The sequence below is a fragment of the Micromys minutus genome (genome assembly GCF_963924665.1).
Source record: "Micromys minutus genome assembly, chromosome: 1".
In the NCBI taxonomy this organism is placed as follows: Eukaryota; Metazoa; Chordata; class Mammalia; order Rodentia; family Muridae; genus Micromys; species Micromys minutus.
In genome coordinates this window covers 85,689,972-85,716,178 of record NC_137969.1, presented here as the reverse complement: position 1 = coordinate 85,716,178, position 26,207 = coordinate 85,689,972, and the positions used below count along the sequence as shown (strand labels likewise).

General features: G+C 43.0%; 1 protein-coding gene and 1 pseudogene across 3 annotated transcripts; one reads left to right on the top strand and one right to left on the bottom strand.

Annotated features, from left to right (window-relative positions):
• On the bottom strand, positions 1-25,435 carry LOC308425732 (major histocompatibility complex class I-related gene protein). 2 transcript variants are annotated; one of them, XM_080923215.1, is made up of 6 exons: positions 25,303-25,435; positions 16,345-16,605; positions 15,398-15,673; positions 11,212-11,487; positions 9,520-9,624; positions 1-72 (listed from the first exon to the last, which is right to left on the bottom strand). In XM_080923215.1, the coding sequence occupies exons 1-6, from the start codon at positions 25,355-25,357 to the stop codon at positions 65-67; spliced, it is 981 nt and encodes a 326-aa protein (XP_080779341.1). In that variant the 5' UTR covers positions 25,358-25,435; the 3' UTR covers positions 1-64. The 2 variants fall into 2 exon arrangements, with proteins under 2 accessions (XP_080779341.1, XP_080779340.1); XM_080923214.1 differs by lacking the exon at positions 1-72 and having other exon boundaries at positions 9,292-9,624.
• On the top strand, positions 22,478-22,855 carry LOC308422150 (splicing factor 3B subunit 6-like; annotated as a pseudogene). Its single transcript has one exon. The product of its transcript is annotated as a splicing factor 3B subunit 6-like (transcript).
• Positions 25,436-26,207: the final 772 nt, after the last annotated feature.

Below are 26,207 nucleotides of genomic sequence, written 5' to 3'. Positions count from 1 at the left end.
CCCAGAATCGTCACCTCTTAGACCATGTTTCTTCTCAGAGTATTCCTGGAATTCTCTATTTATGCTACTGTCCTGTTGCGAAAGGAAAAAAAGGAGAGAAACAAGAAACAACCATGAACTTTCACTCCTTTCCGGTAACCGAAGCTTCCACCCTAATATTTATCAAGGAAAAAAAGGGACAGAAACTGCTTCATCTTGACTCTGATGCCTTATTTCCCCAGGGGTGGCGCTTCCTTTCCCATTCTGGTGGCTTCTGGTCTCATCCGTAGGCCCTGTTCCCTGGCTGTATTTCTGTGGGGAAGCTTGGTCTCAGAAACTGTGTCTCCTCCCTTGATCCCTCTGTCACCTCTCGGAGGTCTGGCTGCTGCCATCAAGTTTGCCTCAGACTCAGGCTCTCCTTGCCAAGGGCTCCAGGCCAATGCAGCCTTCCGGCTGCCACTCTGTCATTTAGTCCCTCAGTGCCAAGACACAGAGCCTTCTGGCCCCAAACATTCTCTCACACCCAGCCCCCACAAGGGACAACTGCTGAGCACTGTCCCCCATCCAGTACTGGGTTCAGTTAACTCCAGGTGGAAGGAAGAAGAGAAAAAAAGCAGTAAGGACCAAGTTTCCTTAAGAAACCTTCCTCCATATTCCCTCCTAGACAGGCACTGATGAGAAATGAAATGTTCTGCTCCAGCGTACAGCTCCTTATACCTTGCTTGGCATGCTTGAGATTCTAAAACCAATCCCCAGTAACACATGAGGAGGTAGGGTAGAGTTTGATAATGAAATATTCTGCCTGGGCATATAGCCCAATGTTAGAGCCCTTGCTCAACATATTTGAGGTTCTAAGTTCCGTCTCGAGTAACACACACAACCACACCTGCTCCCCACCCCCACAAATGCACAAATCTAGACTGTACCTACAAGAGAAGCAGTCAACCCTTTTCTTCCTCCTCATTCCTCTCTCTTACTACCACCCTTCTCCCCTCCCTTTAGATCTCATCCTCTCCCTCACAGTCTGACTTCTTACAAGTCCTTTCTATTTGTTTATATCTAGATTTTGCATGTGGAAGACAATATGAAATATTTGTCCTTCGGAGTCTGGCCAAGCACTCCTTATAGCTTTTAAGAGGAACATTGTCTCAGGAAGACCAGATATTCAGCTCTGCTATGAATTGAGTTTGAGGCTAGTCTGGGCTACATGAGACCCTGTGCCAGAGAAAAGGGAAGTGGGAATCTTATTCCTTATTGAACATGGTAATACATGAGGATATTGTAAGTTTGAGGCAGCCTGAACTAACCCTGTCTCAGGGGGAAGAGAGAGAAAGAGAGAGAGAGAGATAGAGAGAGAGAGAGAGAGAGAGAGAGAGAGAGAGGGAGGGAGGGAGGGAGGGAGAGAGGGAGAGCACCTCACATAAAAAGCACTGAATTCTGTCCTTATCTTCAATGTGTTTACAGAGGACAAAGGTGGAAATTGGTAAAATTTGGGATCTAATTACACAGACAGGGCAGAGTTTCAATAAGATCCTAGCTGTAATAGCTCAGCTTACCAGCTCAGTGCAGAAGCAGAGACAAAAGGAACAAGCCTGAGATACATCTTAAAATCTGGGGGTGGGGTGGAAGGTGAGTGTGACATTAAAGTTTATTAAACTAAGAGTGTTGAGCTGGTAAGACAATTCAACAGGTAAAGGCACTTGCCAAACCTAACAACCTGAGCTTGATCTAGATGATGGAGAGACCAAACCAATTCCTATAAGCTGGCTTTGGCCCTCCACATGAGCATCTTGGCATGCACTGCAATGTGCACGCGTCACCCCCCATAAACTAATGAATGATACTTTAAAAACATGTTGATGCTGTTGAAATCCATTGAGAATTCAGACAAAGCTCTGGACTGTTCACTCTGGGGACTTGGACTGGCACAGGCTGTTTCTCCTCCGTGACCTCAGCTGTAAGATGACACTGTCCTTTTGCACCAGTACGTGTAGACTTGCTCATTAAAATACTGTACTGACTCATTCAAGAAGCACGTACTGAGTTTCTACTACGTACAAGGGATCATGGAAGCTGACCGTGAAACGTTATATAAATTTTCAAAAATAGATTGTTACAAATAAACACCGTGATTATGTAAAATGATTGAGACACTTTTAACTGAGTGACCTAAGCAGGACATCTATGTCTTTCCCATTGGGTTAGATGAACGTTTTTACTCCATTACTCCACCCTTCCAGATAAATCCGATTGCTTCCACGCTGAGTCTGTTTGTTTTCTAATGCTATGGTGAGTTGCTGTGTGTACTGCAGCCTGCACAACTGCATGAGGATCCCCCACCAAAAGGGCAAATGGGGTCAAAGTCCATTCTATAGGCCAAGCCATGTGACCTCTGGTTAGTTTCATGTCAACTAAACACAGGCTAGGATCATCTAAAGGGAGGGAACCTCAACTGAGGAACTGCCTCCATGAGATCCTGTTGTGGGACATTTTCTTAATTAGTGATAGATGATGGAAGGCCAGGAGGAGCAAGCAGGAAGCAACACCTTACCGTGGCCTCTGCATCAGCTCCTGCCTCTAGATTCCTCTAGATTCCTGCCCCGTTTGAGTTTCTGCCCTGACTTCCTTTAACAGTGAAATTGAAGTGTGAGGCCAAAGAAGTCCTTTCCTTCCCAAGTTGTTTGCAGTCATGGCGTTTCATCACAGCAATAGAAACTCCAAGGCACTAGACAGTGTCTTGGCCACAACTATCGTTTTCAGTCATGGTGTTTCATCATGGCCACAACTGTCCTTCATAGGTCAGCTGTGGCTCTGCTGGTTCACAAAACAGAAATTAAAAACCAGAGCAAAAAGTTGTGTTTTCTCTTGGCCCTGCCAGTTGTGGAAAGAAGAGGGGAACTCAACAAGAAGGCTACAATGGAAGTCTCAAGATGTTCCCTTAGTACAGAGCATCTCCATTCTTTTTTCATTAACCTTATATCCAGGGTCGCTAAGAACTCAGCTCATTTAACCCACTGAAAGGCATCACTGACTCCCTTCCACTAGAACTTGTCTTTTTGCTGAAAGGCATCACAATCTCCCATCCAGAAGCCCCAGACTTTCTCCAGTGAAGCTTATTAGGCAAATGGTCAATCCTATCTACATATGCTCTTCACAACCTCACTTTGACAGTTTTCCTATTGAGTGCCAGGGTCTGTGTTGCTTCTCCTTGAAATCAATCAGGCTTTAGTGAAGACCTTCTTGGCCAACTAAGGGCATGGTAAAAAAGTGAGGGGAGTTGGCTACCACCTACAGTATCTGATTGCTCCAAGGCCACCATGTTGTGAGGAAGCCCAAACTAGCCCACACAGAGAGCCATCTTAGAGTCCCTGTCCCACCCCGGGCATGTGAAACTTGGCTTGACTTAGAGACTGGGAACTTCCACTGTCCCACAGTTTCTCTAGCCCTTCACTGTTTACTTTTAACCACTGATTGTCTGCAGCTCCAGGGAAGACTATAAGCCAACATTGCCTGCTCGGTTTCTACCCAAATTCCTGACCCTTAGAAGCTATGGAAAATACTGAAATGATTGTTTTTAAGCAGCTGAGTTTGGAGATTTTGTTTATAACCTGTGAGGTTTGGGATAATTACAAGCTAGAAGGACAGTGAAGGAGGAAAATCCAAAGTGAAAGGGAGCTGCAGAGACTTTAAAGACAGAGGTTGAAGGAGGACCAGCATCTATCTGATGGGAGGCACTGAAAGGGCCAGTGGAGGTCATCATCTAAGGATGGCAATGCTGCCAATCAAGCAAGGGAGAAAGACCCAGGTTGGAGACAGACACCCAGATTCCTTTCTAGCCTTGCTGTCCACTCTTTGTGGCTTGAGACAAACCCCTTCTCCCAAGGGAACATTCTGTGAACTAACTGTTATGTGAATATATTGTTATGAAAAGATAGGAGGCAAAACAATATGTCCCCGTGCCCCTAAGTCTGGTGTTAGCAACCCCCCCCCTTCTGTGCAGTGCAGGTGAAACTAGACCTGACCCATTTGGCAGTTCTGTTCCTGACAGTAAGAGAATGCATTGGCAGTTGGCATTTCTCTCTATGTATCCATTTGACTACCTCCTGGGGATGCTTGACCTGCACACATGAGGACAAAGTCTCAGACTAGAGTGATCAAAATGACTGCCTTGTGGGAGCTTGCCAGAAAATCACCAACTAATGGACCTTGTGATTCAAAGAGGAGTGCTCTTCTCTTCTCCAAAAATAGAAGAGGAAAATCCAGCAATTCCTCAGAGATAAGGGAAAGATCCAAACATGGGAATTGTTCCAACAACACTCTCCCCCATACTCCATGTGTTATTGGGGGTTGGATTCATGACCTCAAGCATTTCCAGGCAAGGTATATGAACTATATGCCTGAGCAGAACATTTCATTTCTCATCAATTTTGTGAGTCAAAGAAGGGCAGCAAGAAACCTGTAACCAAATGGCTGCTATTATTATTACTATTATTATTATTATTTATTATTATTTACAGAATCTCATGTATCTCAGGCTGGCATCAAATTTCCTCTGTAGCTGAGGGTGGTTTTGAAACCCTGATCCTCCTGCCTTTCTCCCCCAGGTATTGAGATTACAGGCATGTGTTGTCATGCCCAGTTTTATGTTGCCCTAGAAATTGAACCCAGGGCTTGCAAATGCTAAGCAAGCAGTCTAACAACTGAGTATTGTGCCCAGCCCCCACACCACCCTTCAAACTGCTTCCCTCCTAACCCATTCCATTCTCCACCTTATGGACAAAACCTTGGTCTGTACATGCTAAACAGAAAGACATAATAAATGTAGTAGAGTTTAAAACAAAACCAGTCAAACAAGTTCTTCATGTAATGTTCTTGATCTAAAATATTAGCAAGGAAAACTCAAAGCCTAAACACAATCGGAGTGGTAGTGCAGATCTCTGTAACATTTAGATTATGGCATGCCATCCACAGACCTCAGTTACTGAATATCTATAATCAGTAAATGTGAATTAATTAAATGACAGGTCTAAAGTATTAAGAAACAATATGACTTTAAACAACTTACAAAATAAAAGATCCAAAGTTTTAGGTTTTTTTGCTTGTTTGTTTGTTGTTGGTGGTGGTGGAGGTGGTGGGGGTGGTGTGTGTGTTTGTGCTTGCAGTGCTGAAGACTGACCCTAGGGCCTCACACATGCTAAGAAAATTCTCTGCCACTGAGTTCCATGCTAAGTCCCCAAAGGTTCAGTTCTAACTTCTGTCTTTCTGTCCTAGTTCAGTCTCCAGCACCAGAGTGTGGAGGACTCCTTTTGAAATATAAACATGTGATCACATTTTTCCAGGTTTTAAAAAACATTTATTTAGCCTTCATGGAGAGGTGAGATGGCAACTTTCAGGAGTCAGTTGTCAGTTCTCTCTTTCACTGTGTGGGTCAGGGTGACTGACCTCAGGTGGACACACTTGGTAACACACATCTTTACCCACTGGGTCAACTCCAGCCAAATATATTATTTTCACATTGAAATAATTCAAGTGAGTCTAAGTCTTTGCAGTTCTATGGGAGGGGAAAATATGTCTGGTAATTATAGTTTAGTTCTGTTTAGTGTGGTTTTGTTGTTGTTGATGGTGGTGGTGGTGGTAGTGGTGGTGGTGGTTTGGTTATTTCAGATAAGATTTCATTGTGTAGCTAAAGCTAGCCCCAAACATATAATCTACCTGCCTCAGTTTTCTGAGTACTGGGCTTCTAGGATTCCTTTCACACTCAGCTTGATAAATTATTGTTCTAATTTCTCACAGAACGGCAAGAGTGAAGGAAGCCATTGCCGTAGATCCAGACAGACGTTCAACATTTGGTGCTTTCTGGCAGAGCCATCATGAACTGGGTACTTCAGCTTCCCCTTGGGCCATGATTTATATATAGTAACTTGTTTCTTCAAAGGCTGTTGTAGAAACTTTTAGGCTGTTTTCATGGGCTGGCTCAACCCTACTTATAAATTCTCAGTCATGAGAGCCATGATGGCCGAAGTTCTTACATGGTAAACATTCTCATGAGAGAAAATGAACAAGAAAGTCTATTTTTATCTGTGGGAATCACCATCCCAGACCTCAAGCTATATTACAAGGCAATTGTGTTAAAAACCACATGGTACTGGGACAGAGATAAGCATATTGATCAATGGAATAGAATAGAAGATCCAGAAATGAACCCTCACACATGTGGTCACTTGATTTTTGACAAAGGAGCTGTAAACATTCAATGGAGAAAGGACAGCCTCTTCAACAAATGGTGTTGGTTCAACTGGCACTCAGCATGCAAAAGAATGAAAATAGACCCTTTCTTATCTCCTTGTACAAAGCTCAAGTGCAAGTGGATCAAAGATCTTTACATTAAACCAGGTACATTGAACTATTAGAAGAGAAAGTAGGGAAAACCTTAGAACACATAGGCACAGGGGAAAATTTCCTGAACAGAACACCAATGGCTTGTGCTCTAAGGTCAAAGATTGACAAATGGGATTGCAAAGTTTCTATAAGGCTAAGGACACTTTCAAGAAAACAAAATGGCAGCTAACAGAATGGGAAAAGATCTTTACCAACCCCACATCTGATAGAGGTCTAATATCCAATGTATACAAAGAACTCAAGAAGTTAGATACTAAAGATGGGGTACAGAGCTAAACAAAAAATTCTCAATTGAGGAATATCAAATGGCTGAGAAGCATCTAAGGAAGTGCTCGACATCCTTAGTCATCAGGGAAATGCAAATCAAAACAACCCTGAGATTTTACCTCACACCAGTCAGAATGGCTAAGATCAAAAACTCAGATGACAGCGGATGCTGGTGAGGATGCAGAGAAAGAGGAACACTCCTCCACTGTTGGTGGGGTTGTAAATTGGTACAACCCCTCTGGAAATCAGTCTGGTGGTTTCTCAGAAAATTGGACATAGTACTACCTGAAGACCCAGTTATTCCACTTCTGGGCATATACCCCAGAGATGCTCCAACATACAATAAAGATACATGCACCACAATGTTCATTGCAGCTCTATTTATAATAGCCAGAAGCTGGAAAGAACCAAAATGTCCTTCAGTAGATGAATGGATACAAAACTTGTGGTATATTTACACAATGGAGTACTAGTCAGCTATCAGAAACAATGACTTTATGAAATTCCTAAGAAAATGGATGCATGTAGAGAATATCATCCTGAGTGAGATAACCCAGTCACAAAAGAACAGACATAATATGCAGTTGGTGATAATTGGATACTAACCCCAGAAAGCTCTGAACACCCCAGAAACAACTCACAGGTTATATGAAGCTCAAGAAAAACAAAGGCCAAAAAATAAAAGCCTCAGTCCTTCTTAGGAAAAAAATAAATGTATAGCACCCTCTCAGAGTGTGGTACACCTGGACCTTAAATCACTAATAATCCAAGAGCTAAGATAGTATCCTTGTGTCAATTTTTATATTCACAGATCATTATGCTTAATCTATACTCACCAAGAAATCTGTTTCCATGTTACCTTCTGTCCTACATGTACTTTATGCTTATGGTAACTAGTGGGATTTCAATGCATGGTATCAAACCTCTAAAAGAATTAATTACTGACAAAAATATTTATATAGTGTTATGCTAAAATGCCTTTAAAATCTGTATATGTATTCCTCTTTAAAAAAAAATAAAGTTGTAAGAAAAAAAAAAGAGCAGCATAAGATAAGAAAAAGAAAGAAAGTCTGTTTTGTGGTAGAATCAGGAACTTGCACATGATGTCAAGTAAAGGTTGGATGCTCAAGTCTGTGACATTTTTAGAAGACATCTTCTGTTTGGATGAGAAAGTTGTTTGCAGCTCTAAGACTGTAATCTGACTGTAAATCACCATTAAGAAAAAGGGTATTGGGCAGTATTGGGTCATGAGACAAGCTGTATTTAAAATCGACTGTGAATTCATCAAGAGCCTAAAAGTTGACAGCTCTTCTCAAGCCAAAGGATGAAGAAAAATTTGTAGCTCCTATCTTCCTGTCACAAATGCTCAATGGTACAATCCACACTGTGTCAGGAATATGGCACGTGGGTTTCTGAGAGCAGAGACCATGGCTCCTAAGAGGGAGGACTGTCCCCATGCACTTGGGTGGGTTGGTACGTGACTCCTTTTGGTTCTGAAAGGAAAAGGTTTTAGTTAGGGGAACAGTCTCCTCACAGCTCAAAAATTATTCAATATTCAGCAAAACCTAGAAGCTTTAGTCTGCTTTCTCAAGAATCTCCTAAAACTTGACACATTTTAACTCAAAATACACAAACTGCAGAAGAGAGAAGGCGGGAACTTTCTTCTTGAGATGTGTGTATTAGTTTGTTTAGGGTTCATATTGTACTGTATTAGGGAACCTTACCCACTCGCTGGGTTGATTTCTAGCAAACGGGCTGGTCTGACGAGTAACTAATGCCACACAGGGACAGCACCTCCTGAATCGGGTTCAAGTCAACAACAATCAAGGAAGGCATGCTCCTGTCCACCTGGCTTCTGAGCCCTGATCCAGGCTTCATTAATATTTGTCCTGATCAGCTTGAGTAACTAGTGAACTAGAAATAGCAAATGACATCTTAGACTATGTCATTAGCTCTATGACATGGGGTCTTCATTGCACTTCTCATTGCAGTTTCCTAGGAGCCAGTACAGTGCTTAAGGCACGACAGACATTTCATACATGCTTTTTTCATTTTTTATTGGATATTCTTTCCTTTTTTGCCGCCTATCTCTCCCTGTCCAATCATGTACCTTCTTAACATAAATCTACAAATTCTCGGTATTTACATTTCAAATGTTATCCCCTTTTCCCCACTCCCATCCCCCCTAAGTGAATAGATTTATACAAGAGATATTTCTTCACGTTTAATGAATGGATTTATTATCTGTGCTATCAGAAGCATATCTCCTTCCTTCTTACCTTATCTCAAGTTCTATTTTACTGAGGTTTCTACTTTTAAGCAGTTGGTTTTCTGAGAAATGAATTTCAAAGAAAGAGGCCTTTCATGTAACTGGGATAGAAGAATGGTATGGTGGTTTGTATATACTTGGTCCAGGGCGTGGCACTATTAGGAGGTGTGGCCTTGGAGTGGGTGTGGCCTTGTTGGAGGAAGTGTGTCACTGTGGGGGTGGGCTTTGAGACCCTCCTCTAGCTGCCTTCTAATCAAAACACAAAACAATCCGCTCCTTCAGTGCCATGTCTTCCTGCATGCTGCCGTGCTTCCTGACATGATAATAATGCACTGGATCTCTTAAAGTGTAAGCCAGCCCCAATTAAATGTCTTTTCTAAAAGATGCCTTGGTCATAGTGTCTCTTCACAACAATGGAAACCCAAACTAAGACAAATGGGAAAATTAACAGGTGTTTTCTCTATAGAGGGGGCAAGTTGTCTAAGACCCTCATGTGATTCTAACATGAGGGTCAACCGTTTCCTAAACAGAACTCAAGAGGCAGATCCAGTAAACAGAAGTCTCAGGAGCTGCGGCAAGCAAGAAGACCACTAGCAGCATCTCACCTCGTGAACTTCTTCTCTGGATCAGAACACCAACTCCAGCCAGGACAATGATGAATATTATGATCCCGGAGATTGTGTGCACCACTAGAAGGATGTTCCCTGATTCTGTAAGTAAATGAGAGAAACCTCCACGTTGCTCCTGCCTTCTGCATTAAGTGTGTCATGTTTATTAGGAAGCCTGTCTGATAGCACATAAATACATGCTTTATGCTTTCTTCTATTTGTTTATGTGTTTTCTGTGTACCCCTGGCTGCCCTGAAACTCACTTTGCAGATCAGGCTGGCCTCAAATGCAGAGATCAACCTGCCTTTGCATCCCACCCTCATCATAGACCCCCCAGTGCTGGGATTAAAGGCATGTGCCTCTACCACCCGCTTCTGTTTGTCCGTCTGTCTATCTATTTGGAGTTTTTTTCCCCTCTAAACAGGGTTTCTCTGTGTAGTCCTGGCTGTCTTAGAGTTCACTTAGTAAACCAGGCTGGTCTCGAACTCAGAGACTTGTCTGCCTCTGCCTTCTGAGTGCTGGGATTAAAGGCATGTGCCACCACCATCTGGCTATTTTTAAAAGAAGTAATACGTAATATAGTAAACTGCGACAGGTATGACACACACGAATGACAGCTATTTAAGGTCCTCAGTAATTCATATGAGTATAGAAGAGTGTGGAAACTAAACACTGTGAGAAACACTGATTGAAAAGAACCATAGTGGGGCTGCAGAGATGGCTCAGGGGTTAAGAGCACTGGCTGCTCTTCCAGAGGTCCTGAGTTCAATTCCCAGCAACCACATGGTGGCTCACAACCATCTGTAATGAGATCTGATGTCCTCTTCTGGTGTGTCTGAAGACAGCTACAGTGTACTTATAATAAATAAAAAAACAAATAAATAAATACATCTTAAAACAAACATTGTGGGGGCTAGAGAGATGGCTCAGCACTTAAGAGCACTGACTGCTCTTATGGAGGACCTGAGCTTCCAGCACCTGCCTGGGGTAGCTCATAACCATCTGTAACTTCAGCTCCAAGAGAACTTGACTGGCACCTGCATTCACATGCACACACCCACACACAGACACACAGAGATACACACAGAGATACATATAAGAATAATAAAATAAGCCTTGCAGCTGGAGAGATGGCTCAGTGGTTAAGAGCACAGGCTGCTCTTCCAGGGGTTTGAGGTTGGGTTCCCAGCACGCCTGGTGGCTCACAACTCTCTATAACTCTAAGTCCCGAGGATTCAAGGATCCTCTTCTGGCCACTCTACACGTGGTGCACAGCCATCCATGCAGGCAAAATAATAATAATAACAATACACATAAAATAAAATAAAAACTTCTAAAATTACAAATAGAAATCAAAGTCAGGCTTAGCTGTTCATGCCTTTATTCCCAGCACTCGGGAGGCAGAGACAGGTGGATCTCTGTGAGTTCCAGGCCAGCTTAGTCTATGAAGCAGGTTTAAGGACAGCTAGGGCTACACAGAAACCCTTCCCCTAAAACCAAACAAACAAACAAAGCAGCTGGATATTGTACCGCTACCTGGTGAAGCCTGCAGTGACCTATGCGGTGACCCTTGAGGTGACTCATGTGGAGACCCATGAGGTAACCCAGCCTCCCTTTCTTGAAGGCTTTACAGTTTTCCATCTCTTTTCTCACTGTCACTTCCCAGACAACCCCCACCCCCATGCTTACCCCGAGGGGCCTCCAGAACCATTTGGAAACCACAGTGCTCCACATGACAAGAATAAATGTCTTTGCTCTGAGGGTCCAGATCAACCGACACCCACATTTGATACGTTCCATCCCCGCTGGGAAGCACCCCTCCAAAATTCACTTCTTGGGCAATTTCTTCCCCGTTTTTCATCCACGTCATGGAAATTTCTGGTGGGTAGAAACCATGAGCTCGGCAGAAGAGAGTTGTAATCCCTGGAAAAGTTTCCTTTCGGGTTGTTCTTACCACTGGATGCTCTAGAGAGAAGCAGCCACAGTTAAACGGAAGGGTCTTGAATACTGAACATAATAACCGTGTTCAAACATGGTTTTCCAGTTGATTTTCTTTGCTGCAAGAAATATCTAAAGCTGAGAATAAATCAGAACCCAGATTCATCAACAACAAACTTGGATTTTGTGGCCTTTCTCCTATGCCACAGGCAAGGGAACATGTGCAACTGAGGCACTTTTGTTTCCTAAGGGGAGAAAAGTCATATAGCACCAAATACTTGGAAACTGTATTGAAGTTGCTTACTGTTCACCTTTGAGATACCCTTATCTGGGGGCTGGAGAGATGGTTCAGTGGTTAACGGCTCTGTCTGATTGTCCAGGGGACCGGGTCCAATTCCCAGCACCTACACAGCAGCTCACAGTTGTCTGTGACCCCATCTAGTTCCAGAAGATCCAACACCCTCACACAGACATACAGGCAGAACACCAATGCACACAAAACAACAAAACAAAATACATACCTTTCTGTGTTGAGGAAAAGTGAGTCACAACATATGTAAATGATTGTTCTTGGTAAGTAAGTCACCTAGAGATTGGAGTTTAGAATGCAATATATCTCAATTCTGTACTTACTGACAATCGAAACACACAGCCATGTCAGGTCAATGGAAGCTCTGGATTGCCTCATGCTATCAGAGTAGCATTCTGATGGTTATAATCAAATACAAGCACATGTCATAGTTCCATGTGCCCTCAAAGAAGCTGTAGAAATTAATATTACAGAAGGGCTGTAACAATGATGAGACAGACAGACAGACAGACAGACAGTGAACTTGCAGTGCCTCTCTCTCAGCCTCCTGAATGTTAAATGTTAGCATTACAGGTATGTACCACTATGCTTAGCCTATTTACCACCAGTCACCACTGGTGATCTTACTTCCTCATGACATCATGTGTCCATTTGCCATATGGTGTTATCTTAACCTTTCCAGCTGAAACTGATCATAAAACCTAACTGAAACTAAGCACACTGTCTGGAGGACCTTCCTAGTCATCTGTGAGTCTTCCTTTCTTATCTTCACCTTAGTGTCTAACCTTGTGGACACAGGGAAGAGCCTCCATCTCAGTCATACCTTCCTTGTCTCTTACCTGAGGCATGGAATTTAGTTGTAGGAAAAGACTTTCCAACATTCAAAATAAAACATTGCCAAGAGATTTATTTATTTATTTATTTATTGTTTAAACTATTCCTGCAAGCAATGAATCTACCTCCCAAGACAGGGGTTTTGACCAAAAGAAGACGGTGTGAGAACTACACTTACACTACTTACACTATACACATTTAAGTCTAACCTTCCATACTCTTCCCACACAACCCAGGTTCCTCCTGCTTGATCCCAAGAGCTTCTACACCAGGCAGAATCAACAGAATTAGCTAGTAAGCTCTAAATCTCAATTCTTAACAACTCGCTTGGGTTTTCCTACCTCTGTCCAGTACTGTATTCAGGACAAGCAGCAGGCCAGGCAACTCTGGGCAAATGCTCCCGATGTGTTTGAATGTAAACATCCCTTACAGGATCATGTGTTAAATTCAGGCTCTCTAAATGTTGGTGTTATTTTGTGAGGTTCTGGAAACTCTAGGAAGTGGGGTTCAGCTGACGGAAGCAGGACACTGTGAGGAATCCCTGGGGGTTGGACTTGTCCCTGGCCCCTTCCTCAGTCCCACTACTTCCTGTGCACTGTGAAGTCAACTGCTTCACCCAACACTTTCCACCAGGATGGATCCAAATGTCTGAAACTGTGACTAGTAATCCCTCCTCTACATTAAGTTGTTTCAGGCATTCTGTCAGACCAAAGACAAAAATAACCAACTCAGCCATTTGGCAAAGATACCCAACTAAGAAAGTAAACACCTGCTTTCACTTTCCTGTCTGCTGAGACTCAGCCTAAAACATCCTTAGTGACGAAGGGCAGCCAAGATCTGAGATAGAATCTAATCAGATCTTAGCCTAGCAGACACTCTTCAGTCAGACGTTCAATGAGAGCAGCGCCCTAAGGCTCAGCAAGCTTCTCCTCCACACCATCTTCCAAACTTCCAAAGTAAGCAAAGCAACATTGTATTACTTGAGACTAGGGCTTTGCTCACTGACCTAGACGCTTCACTTTTTCCTGATAGGAGAGGCTCCTTCTCCTGCCAAACAACAGCATATTTCAAGACATCACTAGAACCTTCTGGGACATGGGCTCCTATGAAGTACTCATGCTAATTCCTCCCCTACAACCATCACTCAGTGTGGAACGGTTGGTGTCTTTGAGTTAGCCCCTGGATCCGGTCTCTGACCTTAGATCATCTGTCTAGCCCTTCACACTGAAACTCTAGCACTTCTCTGCCCTTGGTTTCCAGCTGGTCAGCCTCAGCAGGAGAGCAGTTGAGCTGATGAAGAATCAATCTCAATACATTGGCAGTCCTGCCCTGGGCACTTTTCCTCTGCAGCCACACGTCCCGGAAGCCCACCAACCCTTGCAGGAATGCCTCTCTTCCTGCCCCTCAGATCATGCTAGTGCAGTGGAGTTTTCATTTTGCACTTGGTCAGATGAGTCACCACCCCTTACTGGGATCCTCACTAGACCCCTTGTAAAGGAGCCCTGGGTGGATCTCCAAAATGAGACCATTTTGGCTGTGTGTGACATTAGTTCCTTCTACAACTTTGTTACCCACTGTTAATCTTTGAAGTCTTTTCTGATGTTCACAGAGATTAGTTAAGGAGGCCACATGTGGTCCAACTAAGGCCAGTTCTCTTGTGATTTATTTCTTTAGGCAAAACAAGTACTCAGAGACAGTAGTAGCCTGTTTTGTGGAATGGAGAAGCCATGAGGGTGTAAGATTTGTGCTCTTAGCTTCAGCTACCCCACTACCACCATGGAGAACAGCATTGAAGTATTGGTTGTAGTTTCTTAGGTCCCTGTGTGCTCTGATTCTTGCTCTTGAATGGGATGTGAACCTGTTTGAAATAGGGTAGTTAACTTAACTAAAGCCATTGAGCCCATGACCATTACTCTGCTGGCAGGGAAGAAAGCCAGTCTCAAGCTCTAATCTTCTGCCTCCAAAGCCTGGACATTTTAGATGGATAGCACATGGCTATTTTGTTTGTTTTGTTTTTGATACAGGGTCTCTCCGTGTAGCCCTGGCTGTCCTAAAACTCAGTCTATAGAGCAGTTTGGCCTTGAATTCACAGAGATCCACCTGCCTCTGCATCCTGAGTGCTGAGATTAAAGGCGTGAGCTACCATCACCCAGCAGGCAGCACATGTTTATAACCACAGTAACACCCTTCCTCCCAACCCGGGGCTTGCTATATCTCTCTGGAAAGTCCCTCAGACTGGCCACTACTCTCCTGAGAAAGGGTCTCTAGTGTTCGGGGGTTTCCTGAAACATTTTCGAATCATCCAATCCAACATGCAGTGTTCCACTTGCTGCTGAAGTTGGCTAGTGGGATCATGCGCTTATGGCAGAAGATAAACTCTGTACCCAGAAGAATTGAAGAGTTAATCCCCGAGTAAGGAAAAAAACCTGTCTTCCCAAGGCTCTTCTTCGTAGGGCTAACTTTGCACTCACACAGGGATTCTGTGAACCCTTACTTCTTAAATACTCTGCAACAACAGCCCCGCTTCCAAAAGCTTTACTCAGCCTCTCACTGACAGATAGAGGTGCCCTTGGAGGCACTACATTCTGTCAAGACAAGTGAAACCGCTAAGGCTTGTCAAGATGCTGCTAAAAATAAAACCAATGAGAGTGCTCTTGGGGGTTACAGGTCAAAACGGTCCAACCAAGAGACGGACTTCAGCACAGGGTGAATGTCACCTGCAGAAGAGGAAGTGAGACGCAACGGCAGTTTTTCTAAGGATGTTGAGAACAAGGTGTTTTCTCTTCCCATTACCTGTTCTTTCTAGAGTATCTCTTCCATACTCCAAGAACCTCTTTAGCCAGGCAATGCATTCTTCTTCCAGCCAGTTCTTTTGGTATTGCAACTCATGCAGGTTGGTCTCCCATGCTTGCTTGATGATGTGAGCCACATTATCCATAGCCAACCAGGACAGGGTGTCTTTATTGAAGATAATGAAGTCTTGCCCATCATATGCATACTGGAGAAACCCTGTGGTGCTGCTGTCTTCCAGTATTTCACAACCAATCATCCTCTGGTACGTGTGAAGGCCTGAAACATACACAGGCTATGGAAAGATGGCTTTAAACAGGACAGAGAGAGGCGTCTCAAGTGGTGCGACTGGAGCATGATTGGAAGCACTCTTTGCCTTAGAAGACAACACCACACAGGTCTGTATATTTGAGTTCCAGAAGCTTCCTGTTTTGCACACCCACCTACTCACAGACATTGGTAAGGTACCCACAGCATGTCAAAGAATCACAACGATGCCTGCCTTGGGGAATTATTCTATCTTTGGGATGATTCATTGATAAATTTCCTAGCTATTCTGAATGCAGTGTAGGAGCAAGAGATATGAGGGAGCTAGAAATATATCTGAGGCAATTAATATCATAAGTTTCTATGCAGAAATAAGCAAATCACAAAGCCTAGTCATCAGAACATGAGTTCCAAAGGTAAGCAAATTTAGAATGAGGAAAGAGAAGATTGTTGGATACCAATGGGATAGGAATATGGGGACAAGGGATAAAGGGTTTCCACAGAAGGTCAGTGGGAAAGAGCCACAGGGGAGATGGTGGGCACAGAACACCAGTAACCTTATTTTCAAAGCTTTGCCAAAGGCCACAGAGGCTATAAACACGTGTGACATTGCCACACACAGCCCAGGGCCTTTTCTCTGGGGAGTAAGCAGTGAAGAATGGTGCCAATCGCTGCAGTCACACCTGAGTGGTTGTAGTGCCTCTGCAGATGCCTCAGCTCCATCTTGGAAGTCTCCTGCCAGCCCCTTAGCAGCTGAGTGTACCTCTTCCAGTGATCAGGTGCCAGGTTGTCTGTCATCCACGGAGCTTTCGGCTCCTTCTGTCGAGTGACACTGTCATATGTAGTGATAGGGTGTGAGTCCACATATCCAACAGAGATAAATTCAGGGACTCCAGGGCCAGGATCCGAAACAGCCAGACGAAAATATCTCAGCGAGTGGGTCCCTGAGGAGGAGGCAAGGAAGAAAGCCATTGAGAGTCACAGATGACAGAACCACATTCCATAGCATTCCTGCACCAGTGCCCTAGCACTGTACGGTGTCCATCCCACTGTTTTATCCAACACGACTATAGAATCCTAGGAATTACAACCTGGAAAGACTTCATCTGTGTGACCGAAGATGAAACCTTACAGGTAACTGCAACTTGTAAATAATATACAGTGTGATGCTCTAGTCTTGAGGAAAGAGCCAAAGACTATTCATTGGGTTGGCAGGGCAGGGGGAAGGGGGAGTGGTGCTGTGCCTCGAGGGGAAGAGCCTCTGAGGGGAAGAAAACCCTGACAGTCCAACTCCCTTGTTTCACTAATAAAGCCTCTGGGTTGACGATTGAGGACTGTCATTCTACCATCTTCCAGCTACTCATATTGGGGTGTACACCCCTCTTTCCTGATTAAGCAGAGTCAGTACAGCTTTTAGGACTCAGGCCTCCTGCAGAAAATACTTTCAAAAGCACCATGATTTTCCTTGCTGTACCCAACCACTCCTGGTAGCTCCTTTCTTACTATTTTTTTTTAACTTTTTCTTCCATTTAAATATCAGTACAAGAATTGTCATCATCACTAAGGGTCAAAGTAAACTGAAATGAACTCCTAGGTTGTACAGGAAATTCAGGATGTGGTGATGATAGGAAAGATGGTTTCAAAAGTAGCGTGATATGGGCTATCATGTTAAAGTGGTCTCTGGGGAAAGTCTGTAGAAAGGACGACATCTTGGAGGAGATTGCAGAGTCAAGAGGTGAGCAGGCCAGGGAGAGAGGGCAGTGGGGTTGGCAGAAGTGTGCGTGCTGGTCAAGAACACCACAGCCTTCTCTTCATTCTCTGTGGGACCCAACCAGTGCCTCTGCAGGTCTAAGTCATGCCTGGCTTTGAGCCGGGCTTCTAAAGCAGCGCCTCACAATATAAGGATGTCTGCTGACAGATATGAAGTCAGTAATTCAAAACAGGGAAGATGAGGAAAAGTCCATGTTACACCCCCCTTCATAGCGTGTCAGACCTTATGACAATTCATATCTCACCAGAGTGTTCAAAGCTTTAATATAGCTATTAAGGTCGAATCATTTGGAAGAACTGAAATGGTTTCATTTACTCTGATCCCCTTCTTGCTCCAGTGATTATGCAGTAAGGTTGGGTTCTTCCCCTTCCATGAGTCACCAGCACTGCTCATCTGTGGAGCTGAGATCTATGATCTTAGCTTTTGGCCCTTTGTCTGGCTGAGCCAGTCACACTGCTTCTCAAGGGCCATTTACTGTTTACTCAAATCTCCCGGCCTTGCTGGAGAGGCCATCCAACTCAACAAGCATCTCTCACACCAATGTGCCGGCTCATTCAGCTCCCCTGAGCTTTGTCTCTTTAACTTCGAACAATAGCAGTTGGGCCATTTTTGACAAACATCTAAAGAAAATTACTAGAATGTAAAATACTGGAGAGTGTGTTTTCAGGCATTCGTCCCTAGAGACTTGTTTTTATTGAATATCTACCGTGGACAAGCTATAAGGCAACATCAGAAAGAGGAAAATGAGCCAGGTACCATGTCTTCCCTCTAGAAATTTACAGTATAATTGGGGATTTTTATATAACAGAACAAATACAAGTCTTGCAAAAGAGGCACCGATAGGGTGTAGGCAGGATGACCCTGCTCTCTCAGGAGTGGTCCATTAAGAAACCCTCCAAAAAAATAATCAAGCCAGATCAGTTGTACCTTCAGTGAGTCCTAAAGGGCAGCAGGCACCTCCATCATAAAACTAAAATGTATTTATTTATATATCATGCAAGTACCATGTGGTCAGCACCATACTAACCCCTGAGAAACATTGGCTTCATTATTCGTCACAATAATTGAACAAAACAAAACCTGGTCTCGTGTATTCCAGGCTGGCCTCAAACTCTCTATGCAGTCAATCATGACCTTGAACTTCTGATTCTCCTGCTTCATGAATCACCAAGTCTGGTTCAGGTAGCACTGGGGATTGAACCCAGAACTTTGTACAAGCTAGGTAAGTACTCTACAGGGTTACATCCCCAGCCCTCACAAAAACCCTTCAAGGTGGGTCCTATCATTCCCGTTCCTCAGATTGGAGGTACAGAGAGATTAAATGCATTGCTAAAAATTAACTAAATTACGTTTAGAACCTTAGAAGCCACAGTGAAGGAACCAGAAATTCAAGTCTGAACTCACACATAGGGAGCTTCTTCACCTATGACTACCCAACTCTGCTTGATAGACACTCAATAGGATTCTACAGCCTTCCAGGGCCTGGATTAAAGTGCTCTCTCCTGCCCCCTTGTGTCAAACACATTTCAGTCTCTGATTTTCCAGTCCCTAAGGCCTAAGTAGATCTTCCTTAGGTGGGTAGTAGGTTCTGCTTGGGTAGCCATGTCAACAAAGAGCAGTTTATTGTTGTCCTCCTACAGTAACTCAGTATCTTAGTAAGATAAAAATAATTGTGATTTCTGATAACTACTCTTTGAGATCCGGGTATTGTGGGAATGAGGAGAAAAGTAAATGGTTGTATTTTTAGTAAAAAGAACTCCTTAAAGCATGCTGTGATGTTGATAGTTCTGCATGCAGCAGAAACCATTAGTCCCCTCTCCTAATAATTGTCAAGTGGCTGGCTCTTTCAGTGAGTCTAAAAATGACAAATGTGACAATATGACTTCTTAGCCATTGCATTAATTACTTTCCTTGTTCCTCTAGAGAAATATGTGATAGAAACATAAGGGAGGAAGAATTTATTTTGGCTCATGGAATAAAGGAGTAGAGTCCACAAGGAGAAGAAATGGTGGCTGATACCGACTGGTCTGGGTCTGCTGGAGCTTGTGCTATAGCTCCTCACATTTTTCAGGTCAGAAGGCAGAGGGCTCAGTCTCACAGTGTGCTGGGCGATAACAACCCTTAGCCCTACCCTTAAGGCCTGTTATTTAGGTTCCGTGTCTCAAACTGCACAACTTCTCAAGAGATGTAATCAACTGAGCACCTAGTGTGTAAATATACAAGCCTGGTGGTGTATTTCATATTCAGTTCAAAGCATTCCACCCTGAGCCAAGAGGTAGTGGGCATCTCATGATACAAGGGTAAAATTCTCTAACATCTTAAGGGTTCCCAGATCAAAATCTTGGGGCTGGAGAGATGTGAGGTTTTTCTTTAATTGTACTAATACCTTTATGAATTGTCACAGCATTTCCCCACAGTTGCTTTGACCACAACTATAGTCATGTTCCCTTCCCTGACAAACTACATGCTTTTCAAATATTTCTTCTCTACTTTTTGGCTGTTTATTGCTGTAATATGACTAAAAGCAGGGACAGTGACCACCACAGACTGAACACTTCTGACTAGAGATTTTCTTCACCAAACAAATTAGTACATTGTTTTTTAATTCAGCCTTGTTTGGACTCTCAGGACACAAGAAGAACATAGATTCTTTGCCAGAATGTAACACAAATGGTTTCTAGTCCAATTTCTGATGAAGTCCCTCTTGCCCCTGCCAGAACATTTCACAAAGCTCTAGTTATAGCATTCTAAGGTTTTGCTAGCACACAGCTCCAAACTTTATATTACTCTTACCTGTCACTTCTGAAATCCTACAGACTACACAGTCAGGTTTAACACTGCAACTACCCCACCCTTGGTACCAATTTTTCTGCATGAGTTACTTTTCTCATTGCTGTGATGCTATACTTGATTGACAGAAACAACATAAGGCAGGAGGGACTTATTTGCATAATGGTCTAAGGAGATAGTCCATCATAGTGGAGCAGGCATGGAAACTGGGGTTAACTTAGTTGGAGAGGAAGGAGCTTGCAGCTCACTAGTTTCACACTATACAGCCAGGAAGTACTGAGCTTGGGATAGAAGTAGGATCCACCTCTATCTCTCAATTCTTGTCCCTGCAGCCTTAAGTCTTCAAGCTAAGTCCCATGTCCTAAAACTCTAGACTATCACAACAGAGCCACCATTGAAAACCAAGTGTTCAAACACATATACCTGTGAGGAATATTTCCTATTGAAACTGTAACAGTTACTCTTTAATGGCTACCCTTTCAACACTTGCTATTATCTCATTTCTTTATAAGTATTATTCTTTTCTGAATTTTCAGTAAACACAGTTCTAGGATGCTAGGAGCACAATAAGGAACAAATAAAGGACCAGTCCTCTGAGATAATTTCTAGAAGGGTTATTATCCATTGACTGATGCATAATACAAGTTCAAGTGATAATAAATTGTATTAAGAAACTACTGTTCATGGTGGTATATGCCTTTAATCCCAGCAGGTGGGAGGGAGACAGAGGCAGGTGGAGCTCTATGAGTTCGAGGCCAGCCAGGTCTACATAATGAGTTCCAAGACAGCCAGGGCTACACAGAAAAGCCCTGTCTCACAAAAAAAGAAGCAAACAAATAAAGAAAACTAAAGTAGAGAGAGCCAATGTGTTAAACCAACTAGAAATGGCTTCTTTGACCAAGTAACACTGAGCAGATTTGTGTCTAGAGTGAAGGAGGGGCCATGGGGGAAGATCCTTCAAGATAATGGAGCCCAAATTCTTGAGAGTGCATGCTATGCATACTGGAAAAATATCAAGGAGACCACTATGGTGTTCCAGAGAGTGAATGAAGAAGGGAGCAGAAATGCTTTGTTTCCCCTTTCTATACCTTAAGTACAGTAATGACCACATGTCTCATGTATTTCAGAAGAATCTCAATTTCTGAATCCTATTCTTCATTGTTGTTTGGTTTTCCTGAGACAGGGTTTCTCTGTCGCCCTGGTTGTCCTTGAACTTGCTCTGTAGATCAAGGCTATCCTTGAACTCACAGTGAATCTTTTTAAATAACTCATTGAAAGTATAATAAAATGTGACTTGATGCTTATATTCTTAAAAGATTTTCTTTTACATAAACTTAGATGTCAAAAATAATGTTCCTAGTATCTACCTCAATTTGAGCTTTATAAAATAAAAGTATTTAAACAGCTATGTGTATAATCTTTAATCTAGACCTCCTCCCTTCAATTTTTATTAATTCTCTAGGGTAAGAGGATTGTGGTCAAGCAAGAATAAATAGCTGTTTTCCCTAGTTAAAAGAAAAATCTGGGCTGGAGAGATGGCTCAGTGGTTAAGAGCACTGACTGATCTTCCAGAGGTCCTGAGTTCAATTCTCAGCAACCACATGGTGGCTCACAACCATCTGTAATGGGGTCTGACTCTCACTTCTAGTGTGTATTCACATACATAAAATAAATAAAATCTTCTTAAAAATATATTTATCAGAATTGGAAACATTCCATATCAACTATGAAGAAGAGGGCCTTGGGGAATGAACTATTGTCTTGAAGAAATTTCTTCTTTTATAAACTTGGACAAGAGCTCCATGGAGACGGTCTGAAATCAAACTGCCTGTATTTTATTATGCCAACTCTTTGAACTCAAGGTTCTCTTCCACACCTCAACCCCCTTCCTGGAACTTACTCTGTAGACCAGGCTGCTGTTGAACTCAGATATTCACCTGCCTCTGCCTCCCAAGTACTGGGATTAAAGGCGTGTGCCAGCACTGTCCAGTTCAGGTTATTTCTAAGCAGATAATCTACAAGTATATCCTCTAACACTAACACAACTGATTTGTCCATGATCAGTCTTTGTCTCTGAAGCATCATTCATAAATTAGATTGACGCAATGTACTAACTCATCTATAAAACTATAAATAGCATCAAGAGACTAACTTTGGGTAAATACCCTGTATGTGATGATGTATTGCCCACGAAGGCGGCCGAGACTTAGAAATATCCAGAAGGATCTTACAGTAACCTACATCAGCCCGCCAAGATGGCGATGCAAGCGGCTAAGAGGGCGATTATCCGCCTCCCACCTGAAGTAAATCGGATTTTGTATATAAGGAATTTGCCATACAAAATCACAGCAGAATAAATGTATGATATATTTGGAAAATATGGACCTATTCGTCAAATCAGAGTAGGAAATACTCCTGAAACCAGAGGAATAGCCTATGTGGTCTATGAAGATATCTTTGATGTTAAGAATGCTTGTGATCACCTATCAGGATTCAACGTTTGTAACAGATACCTTGTGGTTTTGTATTACAGTGCTAACCAGGCATTCCAGAAGATGGACACCAAGAAGAAGGAGGAGCAGCTGAAGCTTCTCAAGGAAAAGTATAGCATCAATACAGATCCCCCCAAATGAGTAACAGCCATGCCTGGTCTTGGTTATCCTTTATCTTTTTAATTAATACTGAATATTGTGATTTCTTATTTGAGACTTAGAATGACTTGTTTGAAAGTTTTCTAGCATTAGAATATATAATGTTAATAAACTTGTAGCTTTTGTAAAAAAAAAAAAGAGAGAGAGAGAGACTAACTTTGATTATATCAAGATAAAACATACGAGCTCTATATAGCTATGCAAGGGAAATCTCATGCGTAGCATCCCGTATTGATTACAGACACACACATCAGCACTTGAGTTTCATACCAGTTGAAATGAAGAGCAAGGTGAATGGTAAAAGCACAAAGCACCAATTGCTACATTGTTCGGCAGCTACAATGTATATTATTATATATTAGATCACAGTTCTACATTTGAACTCATTATCATTGTCTAAGTTTGCTATACTTCATAGTCAGGTGACTTCAATGTCTTAGGAACATTACTTCAAAACATCAGGTCTTTTAGAAAGCACTTAAGTATCTGTTGGGAACGAAGTCACAAAAACAGGAAAAGGGAATGGTCTCTTTCCACCTGTTCAAAAAGCAGCTATAGGAAGATTTTGGAAAACAAGGAAGCCATGAAAAGGAGCTATGGGAACTCAAAGGAAGGAGCCAGAATAGTCATCTGTGGGCTATGCTTCGGAAGAGACCAACATGCTGGACGCAATATGAGAGTTGTCTTAACATTTCCTGGAGTTATGTCTCAAACACTGATTTCTCTTCCCCATGTCTGCCATCCATCTATGGTGTAAAAGTATTTATGGGTAACACTGGGCACAAATGTCATGTGGACCTTAAGCTATTTTTCATAAATCTGAAATTTCTTCCCTGTCATTGTCCTCAAATTCATTTAGTGAGAACTATGGGAGGAAACAGCCTTTACCAGATAGGTCCCAGGGCAAAGCCATAAGGAAGCAACTATAATAAACCCTGCCCACCCCTAAGATTGAGGGAAATAGACAGCACGTAAGAATTACTAAAACCCAGAAGAAGCTAAAACTATAAAAAAGAGGGACTTTTCAGAAAAAAAGGAAAAACAACCTACTCTGCAGAGAGCTACAGACAACTACTGCCCAAGATTCTCAGAAAGAAGGAAGGAGGCAAGAAAAGCAAACTTCGATCTCTTTTCTCCATGTTCTTTCTCGGCTCTTTTCCTAGTGTTTCCTAACAAGTGAGCCAAGACAGATGCTAGCACAGTCTGTAGCCATAGGCCACCAGAACACAAAGCAACACAGCAGGAACACCTCTGAGGAGTCAGAGGAAAACAGCCAGCACAGAGCAGCACCCCATCCTATAACTGCCCACAAATTAATCTACGCATGGGGAAGTCCTGCGGTATCACAGAAAGGCCTGCTTGGTCACTGTGCCAGAGGCTTCTGCAATCTCCTTCAGCCAGAGAAACATCTAACCATCTAACCTCATCTTTATTTTTCTTTCTTCCTTTCTCTCTCTCTCTCTCTCTCTCTCTCTCTCTCTCTCTCTCTCTCTCTCCCCCTCCTCTTTTCTTCCTTTTCTTCTTCCTTTTTTTTCTGAGGCAGGGTCTCATGCCACTCAAACTGGCCTCAAACTCACCACCCCCTAAGCTTTAGAGTAGCTAGAATTGTAAATTTGCATCACATATCCAGTTGCTACTTCCTGTCCTGAGCATTAGTCAGTAGCTTGGGTGGCCTGAGTCCTGGAATTCTGTGGACCAAAGACTGGCACTTTCTGTCACACGAACTCCCCTGTGTTTGTGGCAACACAGGGCTCCTGATTCTCTAGAGACACGAGCTCTCTAAACTATGATGAACTACTGAGGATTTTTTTATGTTTGTTTACTTTAATTTTTGTTTATTTTTATGTACTTTGGTATTTGGCCTGCATGTGTATCTGTGTGCGGATGTCCGATCCCCTGGAACTGGAGTTGCAGACAGTTGTGAGCGGCCATGTGGGTGCCAGCCACTGAACTGATGCCCTCTGGAAGAACAACCAGAGCTCTTAACCGCTGAGCCATTTCTTCAGCCCCAGAACTTTGTTTTTAATCAGTGAATATGTCCTACACATAGTAAACAAGCTCAGAGCCATGGTTTTCTTGCACTTTTGTTACAGGTTGTCCTTGTCCTGAGGAGGAAAAAACTATCCCTTGGCCTGAAGAAGGAACAGACTGGAACTCACTACCGTCCTATTGTAAGGTTCATTGTTAGGAAAGAAGAGAAACAGAAGGAAAAGTAAGGATATAACAGCAAAATGAGGAGACAGCTCTCAGGGAGAGTGAGGCAGTCTTTCTGGACAGGCAGACATCGTCCATGCACACATATCTGGGCAGCAGGCCAGCTGGTCCCTTACCCTTCAAGTCTTGGGTACAAAGGACTTGTGGATTTGCCTCTGGCTTTTTCATAGTTTGAGCCACAAGTTTAGGAAGCAAAAAGCACTTGGGATACTTACGACTGTAGCTTCGCTTCACCAAGAATACAGTGAGGAGAGGTAACAGGAGCATCATCAAACCCCACTGAAGTTCTTTTCTTTCCAGATTTTTTTTTTTAACCCCAGACAGTGACAGGCCCCTGAAGAATCTTTTGAGAACTTGTGCTCTACCGGCTTATGGGGAAATTTGGTAACTGAGCACTACAGAGATGGGGGTGGGGTGGGAGGTGCATTCTCCAATAAGAACTGGGAACTGTATCTGGTGTCATTAGTTGCTAGGTAGAATAGAGACTTACAAAATGAAAGCAATAAATATTAACCCCTTGTTGGTTTCAGACATGGCTTGCTCCTGTTTTCTCTTCATCCAGTTCCCAACTGTTACTCAATTACATGAAAGGTATAGGGAAGCAAAGATTAATAACACAGGTAATTTATTGCTTTTGGTTCTTTCTTAGAGTTTAGATTTTTAACCAAGGGACAAAGAAAATCGCCTCCTCGGTTCTAAGACTTGGAACTCCCTGCTCAGTATGTTTTTCCCATCCATCTGTCTCAAATAGCATGTACCATTTAGATTGTCCTGTAATTTTTTACTTATGTCTGTTTTCCTGTACTTTTCTTTTTTACATAGAACAATAGACCCCAAACATCCCTGTTGAACTGGGAAAAGAAAAGGCCTATGGGAGACTGAGAGGTTGCCACTCATCTTTCAAGGGAAGCAATCCCCAAGAGCAGACTGTGGCTGTTAGAAGCACACGGGAAGTTAGGAAACAGCAGCTGAGCTGCCCAGGGAGCTGGGGAACAGGACTAGACAGGAAAGAGGAAGTGCAGTGGAGTAGAGAGAACAGAGACAAGGCAGAGAGTTGGGCAGGCTTCGGCTTAGGTTCAGGCACCGGGCTTGAGCCCAGCTCTTTGACACCGGGCAGAAG

Excerpts from the sequence above, each read along its gene's own strand:
- LOC308425732 (XM_080923214.1), bottom strand. The coding sequence starts at position 25,357 with ATGATGCTCCTGTTACCTCTCCTCACTGTATTCTTGGTGAAGCGAAGC. Across the intron at positions 16,606-25,302 it reads GGTGAAGCGAAGCTACAGTC|GGACCCACTCGCTGAGATAT; the intron begins GTAAGTATCCCA and ends CCTCCTCCTCAG. Across the intron at positions 15,674-16,344 it reads GAGGCACTACAACCACTCAG|GCCTTCACACGTACCAGAGG; the intron begins GTGTGACTGCAG and ends TGTATGTTTCAG.